This window comes from Bos taurus, chromosome 5, assembly GCF_002263795.3.
Source record: "Bos taurus isolate L1 Dominette 01449 registration number 42190680 breed Hereford chromosome 5, ARS-UCD2.0, whole genome shotgun sequence".
In the NCBI taxonomy this organism is placed as follows: domain Eukaryota; kingdom Metazoa; phylum Chordata; class Mammalia; order Artiodactyla; family Bovidae; genus Bos; species Bos taurus.
In genome coordinates this window covers 98,449,563-98,459,403 of record NC_037332.1, presented here as the reverse complement: position 1 = coordinate 98,459,403, position 9,841 = coordinate 98,449,563, and the positions used below count along the sequence as shown (strand labels likewise).

The 9,841-nt window shown below is 40.9% G+C and overlaps 1 protein-coding gene across 1 annotated transcript; it reads left to right on the top strand.

The window, feature by feature from the left end:
• Positions 1 to 1,328: 1,328 nt before the first annotated feature.
• Positions 1,329 to 4,717, top strand: LOC616478 (basic proline-rich protein). The gene is made up of 4 exons (XM_002687786.7): positions 1,329 to 1,431; positions 2,308 to 2,343; positions 3,258 to 3,511; positions 4,625 to 4,717. The coding sequence occupies exons 1-3, from the start codon at positions 1,368 to 1,370 to the stop codon at positions 3,479 to 3,481; spliced, it is 324 nt and encodes a 107-aa protein (XP_002687832.2). The 5' UTR covers positions 1,329 to 1,367; the 3' UTR covers positions 3,482 to 3,511; positions 4,625 to 4,717.
• The last annotated feature ends 5,124 nt before the right edge of the window (positions 4,718 to 9,841 follow it).

Below are 9,841 nucleotides of genomic sequence, written 5' to 3'. Positions count from 1 at the left end.
GAAGCCAGAAGAATAAGATACTAGAAATTTGTGTGAATGTATTGCTGATTTTAAAGCAAACTAATGTATATGGGGAAAAAATTTTTTTTCAACTCACCTGTTAAGATCAGAGGAAAAGTTTAGCAACTGTAAAGAGGAATGCAGGTAATCAAAAAAAAAAAAAAGTTTGGAAACCCAATACCTCATTATGAAATTTTTAAATAAAAGTCAACAAATCTAGTGAAGAATAGGCCTTAATTAAACAATAACACAAAAATCCTCCAAAATGCATAACAAAAAATAAGCTACAAATGAAGGTTAAATATAGTGGCTGGATTCAGGAGTGAAAATACCAAAAAATAAGTTTCATGGAGACAGTGGGGAGAATGAGTGTCAGAATATTCTAGACAAAATTCCTTGTGTTTAAGAATAATCTGAGAAAACATGTTCTAACATGGAAACTCACTGAAAAATATAAGATCAAGGCAATGAAACCAAAGATTTGAAAGGAATATAAGACTGTCTTTTGGGAGTTCATAAGTGTGGCTATTAAATTATCAGTGGAAGACAGGGAGGTTAAAAATATTTCATCACAGAAATAAGCCAAAAAGAATCTCACAAAGAATCTAGAAAAGAGAAGAAGTCCTAGAGATATAGAATAACATGCTCCATTCAAGGAGTGTATATTCATTTCCTTCAGTCCTACAAGTCCTGTTGTAGATTTTGTGTCTGCCTTTGCTTTTACTAACTATTGTAAGTCCTAAGATATTGAAAAGAATAGAATGTCTTAGGTTACCTTGTTGGACAACTCCAATAATTTCCTATCAGGGACCAGATAGACCTGGATGATATCTGGTGGCCTGAAAATGCTGAGGGTCAGCCTTCTGCTGTCCACGTGTGCCCAAGGATGCTATCCACATATATTTCATAAATAACTTGAAATAATCTCTATCATCAAAATGTTTTGCAATGTATCATATACATAGGTAAACAAATACCAAAATGATGGAGTTTGGATGATATGAAGGCCAGAGATCACAGCCAAAACACACACAAATAATACTTGGAAGGACAAAGAAATGCATTCACCAAAAAGACTGAAAATCAAATGATGACAGAGCAGTTCTGTATCTGTGCTGAATGCTTGGACATTCTCCCTCAAACGCTTTGCCCACATCACATGTTGTATCTTTTAGAAATGACACAATAATAACATTCTATCCATTCCATCCTGCTGGGATTAGTCCCAGCAATAACCCTGTCTAACCGGTGACAAGATCTGCCCAGTATAGAATTCAAAGATACCATTGTTATGATCCCTTTTATAAAGGAACCTGCCTGGCTTCTCCCAGTGCAGAGTTGAGAGCAAATCCAGAGCTTCTTCCAAGATGCTACTGATCCTGCTCTCAGTGGCCTTGCTGGCCCTGAGCTCAGTTCAAGGCTCAGATTCTGGTAAGAATAAAGGGGGATGGTGCTGAGACTCTGTCTGGGGCTTGGGGGATCACACTGCAGTGAGAAAGCTTGTAAAGAGGAGAAATAAGTGAAAGATATGGCTGCAGTGTGCTTAAAATAAGAGGAAGGCCCTTCACCTCCTCTATGATGTGAAGGCCTCAAACTTAGTACGACTGGAAACCAGCACTGAATTTTTAACCAGAGGAATGATAAATTAAGATTTATCTCTGTGCTATGAAGGATGCATTGCAAAAAGACAAGACTGGAACAGACAAGGTCCCTCATGAAGATGCTATGATAATCAAAGTAGGCAGTGGATGAAAGTGGCCTTGCGAGGGGATGCCAGATGGATGGAGGAGGTGAAGCCCATTCAGAGATATTTCAGAGACAGAGATGAAAGTAATAAATCTCTGTGTCTACATAGAAATATGGGGATTCCAGGGCACAGTGGTCTCATTTTACTCCCACCAATATTTAGTATTTCAGAATGTTGTGCCCAATATGGCAAGATTGTATCCACATGTTTACTCCTGGTCCTTCTACCTTGAGAAGCCATGTTAATATAAGTAAAGTATTCCATAAATTGAGGGCAGAAGGATACTAAAACATAACTCCGAAATATTCCAGCACTTAACCTAAACTAGTATTAGGGTTTAAGGGATCCTAGGAAGGATAAAAAGGCCTCTTTTGAGTTCAAGGTTGATCCTCAGCACAGTAATAACCCTGCCATGCTTTCATATCCTCTTCCTTTTGCAAAGGCATCAGAGATGGTAGTTGAAAATTTATAATATCTTAGAGTATATAGAGTGTGCCCTTTTACTGTAGAACATTATGAACCCTGAAGGATATAGGCTCATCTTCTGCTTCTTTTCCTAGAAAGCAGCAGTGAAGAGTTTCGGAGAACCGTATTAGGTAAGTCGCAATTAATCCTCCCTCATATTTCTTTTTTTCATTAGCAACTTTTCAGTTCTCCGATGTCTTGTTATCATCATTACCTTGTGAAGAGTTATAATCAGTGATAGAAACACTAAAAATAAAGGCAGTCCTTTCTAACCTTGGTCTTGGGGACCACGAGCAACACTCTAACATGATGTCTAGCCTGGATGACACTGGCTATGCTGCCTGTTCCCTCAGGCCAGAAATGATTGTTGAGAGAGGACAACAAAGGGAAGGAGTCACAATTCTGACTCCTGCAGCCTACTGAGAGCCAACCCCTCCACTGACTGTTTCCTTCTTCCTCAGTATTCTTCTCTTTAAATGTATGGTTTAGAAAAAATGCAAAGAAGCTAGGTCTGGTTCATTTTTCCTGTTTCTCTGCTCAGCTGTGTCACAGTACCTAATTAAAATTGGCAAGTTATTTAAAGATCCAGTATAGGCCATCGTGTTCTCTCTCTCTCTCTCTCTCTCTCTCTACTATTATTGCTCCACCTGGTTTTAGAGCCAGAGGGTTCCATATACACTCTCCATAGGCCAGACTTGGAGTCACAGTTGGCAGGTTACATCAGTGACACAAAATATATCTGGAAGCATAACTGACATGATTAATCCCTTTGCTTTTCTTCTGTCCTTGTAGATACTGTCTGCCAATTCTAAGATATCCATCACCTTTTTGCCAAATTGTTTTTCTCCAGAGCAAAGAACTAAGACTCAATGTCACTAGTATGTGGGTGAACAGGAGTACTGCAAAAACAAGTGAATAGGAAGGAAGCTGGTAGTTGAGAGATGGGTTTTGGGGAAAGGGACTGTCTGAAAAGTTTATGAGAGATCAAAATGAGAGGGGAGCCTTCCATCACCTAGTTCCTCTCTTTTTGTGCCATACCCTGTAGATAGAACCAGCTCAGACTCAAGCTCAGATGAGGATTTTTTCATACGACGTCCTGGAAAACACAGAGAACGCAGAGGACCACCACCTTCTCCTAATGATGAAAACGAAGATGAGGAAGCTCCACCAGGGCCACCCCCACCAGGGCCACCCCCACCCAGTGATGAACCTCAGCCAAATCCACCCCCACCAGAGGAGCAACCTGAGCAGAGTTCAGATGAGGACTGACTATCCAAGTAATCTGAAAGTCATTAACAGGTACGACTCCAGCTCACTCTCCATCAAGGGCCCTAACCCTACAGATCTCACACTTTAATGAGTCACTGAATCAACAGAAAATATGTGAAAATTGCATAGTCCTGGACACAAATTTTAAAGATTTCTATTCAGATAGTCTAAAAAAGGTAGCAAAACCTCATATTTATTACAAGCTACCCAAGGTGATTCCCATTTTGAGAAACAAGGATCATATATCGCCTTTTCCCCGATGACCACCTGTCTTAAAGTGGGCTGGTGATGAGGAAGTACAGGCACGTTCTCCCTTGTCCTTTTCTCTCCTACTCCTCTGGTTCAATGACCCTCTCTTCTCAAGTTGCCACCTGACAGGCTTCTCAGGTCCAGGGTCCCTACTAAATGATACTTTAATTTTATGTTGCTAAATTTATCTAGCTAAAATATTTCCTTTTCAATTAGTCTATGGTCAAGGTAAAAAAAAAATAACTGGACAGAAAAGTATGAGGCTAACTCTTAAAGGCATCCACATCCTACCTTCCAACTCCCTTCCCCAAAGGCCACCACAGTTAACTCTTGAACATCTTCTTGGAAACACTTACACCCTTTAAAACATAACTATACATTTTATCCACAAATGATGTCTTACTTTATGCAGATTAATAGGTTGCTTATTTCAAATAACATAGTTGTTAAAAATATTCGTAACAGTTCATTGAGCTATATGGGTCCGTTTAATCCTCATTTTGTTTACTTTTTAATTTTGCTATTCCATTGTCTGGCTGTGCCATGATTTCTTTAACCAACGCTTTATCAATGGACATTTAGGCCAGTTTCAGTTTTTCACTAGTTAAAAATTGGTTGCAGTAACCATCTTTGTAAATACATATTTGAACACTTTAAATAGCAACCAAGAGATAAACAAGCTAAGAACAACCTTTTATCTTGAAAGCAAGATTTTAGACCACATGATCCATTTGGTACATAAAAATGACAAATCAAAAGAAATTTGTAAGGAAACAGGAAAGGGAAGAAGAAGAGAAGGGAAATGTGGGCTCTTGGCTACTTCCCTTCACTGTTACCTGCAAGGATTAGAAACCACCTGCCCACTTTGTGTCAATCTCCTCTTTTGCTTTTCAGAGCATGAGTGTGAACATACCAGTCCTTCAGAAAGCCATGACATTGGAAGAAGGCACTCTGTCTTCAATTTACCAATAAAATAATCAGCATCCAGTTTCTAAGTGTCACGTCTCATTCTGGGTGTTTGTGAGTCTGAAATTTGAGGGCCATGAACATCCAAGACCAGTTCTCACTGAAGCTTCCAGCAGCATTCTTCCTGGACTGTCTTCTTAGAAAAATTTTCCCTTTGTTCTTTGCTTGGGGACCGGAATGTGTGTCTCCTTTCTTCCTCCTGTTGCCTCCCCCTTCCACCTGACACCTTTATTCAAAAGCCAGGTGCCTTTCCTGTCCTTCCCTGGTTTCTATTAGTACTAATGTGATGTTTTTATTATTTTCACACCTTTCTAATAATTTTAGGAAAATAAAGAAAATATTGCAAATGTGAAGAAGTGGCAAGAGCTGAGGGAAGCCTTAAAATTTCCAAAAGAATTGATCCCGGTTTCTAGTAAAATAAACGTGATTCTAGGTCCCTATTCCCTCAAGCCCATTACCACATCCCCCTCTTTTAAATCATTTCTCAGTTTTCTTTCTAGATCCTCCACCTTTCTATAACTGTGAGTCAGTTTCATAAAGGAGATGACATGTTGTTTTTAAAAAGCAAGGAAAATTGGGGGTTCTTCAGACATGAGTTTATCTTATCTGCTTTTATTAGCTCTGGACTTTTAGAAAGCTACTTCAACTCTCAGAGCCTTAGTTTCCCTATCCGTATAGTGAGGATAATATTAATACCTATCCTAGGCACGAAGAGTAACAAATACCACACATAAAAAACTAGCAGAGGAACTTCCCTGGTGGTCTGGTGGCTAAAACTTTAATCTCCCAATGCAGGGGACCTGGTTCGATCCGCGGTCAGAAAACGAGATCACACATACTCAACTGTAGATTCCCATACTGCAACTAAGACATAGACAGCCAAATAAATAAAAATAAATACTCCTTTTAAACACCGGCAAAGATTGCCTTCACCACTTCCTAATAATTATTATAGGGAAGGCTAGTACATGTGAAATTGTAAGAAATTAAATACTTCTCAAATTAAACTGTTCATATTGCTTTGTCAGAAGGTCAAATGACAATATTTTCTCTTTTTTATTATTTTTTATTTAAATTTATTTATTTTAATTGGAGGCTAATTACTTTACAATATTGTATTGGTTTTGCCATACATCAACATGAATCCGCCACAATATTTTCTGACAATGCCTCTTCCAAATTCAAAAACAATGAAAAATGCTTTGCTCTCTGGTAGCACTTTCTGGTGTCTTTTCATCTGTGTGATACTATTTCTGATACTGATTCTGTCAGGGAACATTGATAACTTCCACTCACTTCCATTTCTTAAAAGTTGGAAAATATTCCTGGGTTGAAAGACACTCTTAAAATGAACATTAACAAAATCAATATTTAAAAAGAAACCTGACATTGAGGCTGTTGACATCAAGTGAAAAAACAAATGTTTCCATTCCATCAAAGGCTCCCCTACCTTGAAATCACATAGAATGAGAATCTGCCTAGGATGGAAAGCAGCCCATTCATGAACATCTCTGGCAAAGACTGACAAGTCTTATGCACTAGAAAGAGGGGATGTCAGGAACATTTCTTCAGAGCCAGATTCATCCTAACTCCAGGTCTACTCGCTGTACTTCTGTGAATGAATGCTGAGCATGATTTTATTTTTTACCTACACGCTCAGACTATTATGCTGAACAGAAGTTAACTGAAACAAACATTTTACTTGAACTGCTTCTTGAGTTATTCGTGTTTAAATGTAATATAGAACTTCTCATGGTGGATTGTAGCTTTGGACTGTATTTTCAATTCTGATTTTGGCATCTACTAAAAGTAATAGAACCTCAAGCTTTCTGTCAGCAAAATGATAAATACGTTCTCTAATTTCAAAAAACTAGAATGCATTTCATCATTTCATTTAAATATGGCAAGTATTTTTTCCTATATTTAAAAAAAATTTTGTCTAAAAAAAAATACTGCACCCCTCAACAACAAACACACACACAAGGGTGAGGTACTCTCAGAGGCTGCAGCATAGGCACCAGTGGTCACAGCAGGCTTTGAAAGTGTGGCAGCTGTGGGGTCTGGTACCCCGAGACTCCCTCCTGGACCGCTTCTGCTGCTAAGTCGCTTCTGTCGTGTCCGACTCTGTGCGACCCCATAGATGGCAGCCTACCAGGCTCCTCCGTCCCTGGGATTCTCCAGACAAGAGTACTGGAGTGGGTTTCCATTTCCTTCTCTTGGAGCGCTAGAGGAGGCTTAATCACCGAGACTCCCATGGTGCCCCATCCTTAGGCCCCCTTTCAGCCCCACAGATGCACTTCAAGTGATGCCAGTTTGCAGCTGGACTGGGATTCTGCAGTGTGGGTCTCACTAGGGCCAGCGTGTGCCTTTGCAGTCAAGTCCAGGAAACAACTGCATTGACTCTGAAACTATGACAGAGCCCACTTCGCTTCACCCCCACACACACCGTGGGTGGGTCCACTGGCGAGACAGGCCCTGGGGCTGCTGGTGGAGAGTGCCAGGGTTTGAGTGGACACAGGCCTGCCCACATTCTGAGGAAGGGGTGGGAGACTGAGGGAAGGGGGAGTTCGCAGTCCACCTTCCACACAATACCTCCAGGTGGGCAGGAGAGTCAAGGGACCCGAGGGCAGAAGAACGAGAGCCATCTGCTTCCCCAGACATCCATCACTCCTGTGGGACGGCCTAACCCCAGCCCTGGAGAGCAGACATCACCACATCCAGCACTTCTGCAAGTCTTAACAGACCTTCATCAATTGCTTGTGTTTTACCCAGCTCTGACTTTCATGTAGTGTTCCTACTAAAAATGGCATAAAGCATAGAGAACTCAATTAACCCAGGTTAGAAGAAAATAATGTGGAAAATCTTCTCTCCTCACCCCTACAAGGCTGCAGCTGTGGACCTAACACTTGTAACGCTGATCTGTGACAGAAAAAGAGGCTCCAATAGGGGTTGAAAATGATTTCTTGTTTCAGCCAGTCTTCCACCCTCAGCAAGACAAATTAGTAGGTTTTGACAGGACCCTCAGTTGTTTCACAAACTATGTGCTGCTTTCTTATTGAGGAAATTTCAAAACTCTGCTTTTTAGAAATGTTTCAAATGTGTTTCACAATTAGCACCCTTTTTACTACCAAGATAATTTTTGTTCCAAAGCCAAGAAACCCAACTAATTGGCTCATGTGGAAAAGAGACAAACAGAATATCAAATAAAAGGGACATCAAACATGAGTGGATTCAAAGGCTCAATATTTTCAAAAGGCTTTAATCAGCCATGATTATTTTCATCTGAACCCCCCTCCCATCTCCCTTCCCATCGCATCCCTCAGGGTTGTCCCAGTGAACAGGCCCTGAGCACCCTGTCTAATGCATCGAAGCTGGGCAGATGATATATTTCACTTATGGTAATATACACGTTTCAGTGATATTCTCTCAAATTCATCCCACCCTCGTCTTCTCCCACAGAGTGCAAAAATCTGTTCTTTACATCTGTGTCTCTTTTGCTGTCTTGCATATAGGGACACAGGTACACCCATGGCTGATTCATGTGAAAGTATGGCAAAAATCACTACATATTGTAAAGTAACTAGCCTCCAAATAAAATAAATAAAAGGCTTTAAATAATCAGTCTTCCCATGTGACTTTAATTTTTCCACCAGGCATATTGACAGCTGAGCGTCATTCTCCCTCTGGCCCAGTCACTTCATTTTTCCTGGAGCTATGAGTAATTGCCCTCCACTCTTTCCCAATAGCATATTGGACACCTTCTGACCTGGGTGCCTTATCTCCCATTGTCATATCTTTTTGTGTTTTCATACTGTCCATGGGGTTCTCCAAGCAAGAATACTGGAGTGGATTGCCTTTACCTTCTCCAGTGGACCACATTTTGTCAGAACTCTTCCCTATGACCCATCTGTCTTGGGTGTCCCTGCTTGGCATGGCTCAAAATTTCATTGAGTTGCGCAAGCCCCTTTGCCATGACAAGGCTGTGATGCATGAAGGGGATCAGCTGCAGGCAAGAATCCCTTAGAAGAAACAGAGTGGCCCTCAGAGTCAACAAAGAAGTCAGAAATGCAGTACTCCGGTGCAATGTTAAAAAGGACAGAATAATCTTGGTTCATTTCCAAGGCAAACCATTCAACATTAAAGTAATCCAAGTATTTGCCCTAACCAAAGAAGCTGAAGTTGACTAGGTCAACGAAGACCTATAATACCTTCTAGAACTAACACCAAAAGAAAATGTCCTTTTCATCATCAGTTCAGTTCAGTTCAGTTCAGTTGCTCAGTCGTGTCCGACTCTGTCACCCCATGAATCACAGCACGCCAGGCCTCCCTGTCCATCACCTACTCCCGGAGTTCACTCAGACTCATGTCCATCGAGTCAGTGATGCCATCCAGCCATCTCATCCTCTGTCGTCCCCTTCTCCTCCTGCCCCCAATCCCTCCCAGCATCAGAGTCTTTTCCAATGAGTCAACTCTTCGCATGAGGTGGCCAAAGTACTGGAGTTTCAGCTTTAGCATCATTCCTTCCAAAGAAATCCCAGGGCTGATCTCCTTCAGAATGGACTGGTTGGATCTCCTTGCAGTCCAAGGGACTCTCAAGAGTCTTCTCCAACACCATAGTTCAAAAGCATCAATTCCTAAGCGCTCAGCCTTCTTCACAGTCCAACTCTCACATCCATACATGACCACAGGAAAAACAATAGCCTTGACTAGACGGACTTTTGTTGGCAAAGTAATGTCTCTGCTTTTCAATATGCTATCTAGGTTGGTCATAACTTTCCTTCCAAGGAGTAAGCATCTTTTAATTTCATGGCTGCAGTCACCATCTGCAGTGATTTTGGAGCCCAGAAAAATAAAGTCTGACACTGTTTCCACTGTTTCCCCATCTATTTCCCATGACGTGATGGGGCCGGATGTCATGATCTTAATTTTCTTAATGTTGAGCTTTAAGCCAACTTTTTCACTCTCCACTTTCACTTTCATCAAGAGGCTTTTGAGTTCCTCTTCACTTTCTGCCATAAGGGTGGTGTCATCTGCATATCTGAGGTTATTGATATTTCTCCCAGCAATCTTGATTCCAGCTTGTGTTTCTTCCACTCAAAGTAGGAAGTCAAGAGATACCTGGAATAACAGGAAAATTTCACGTTG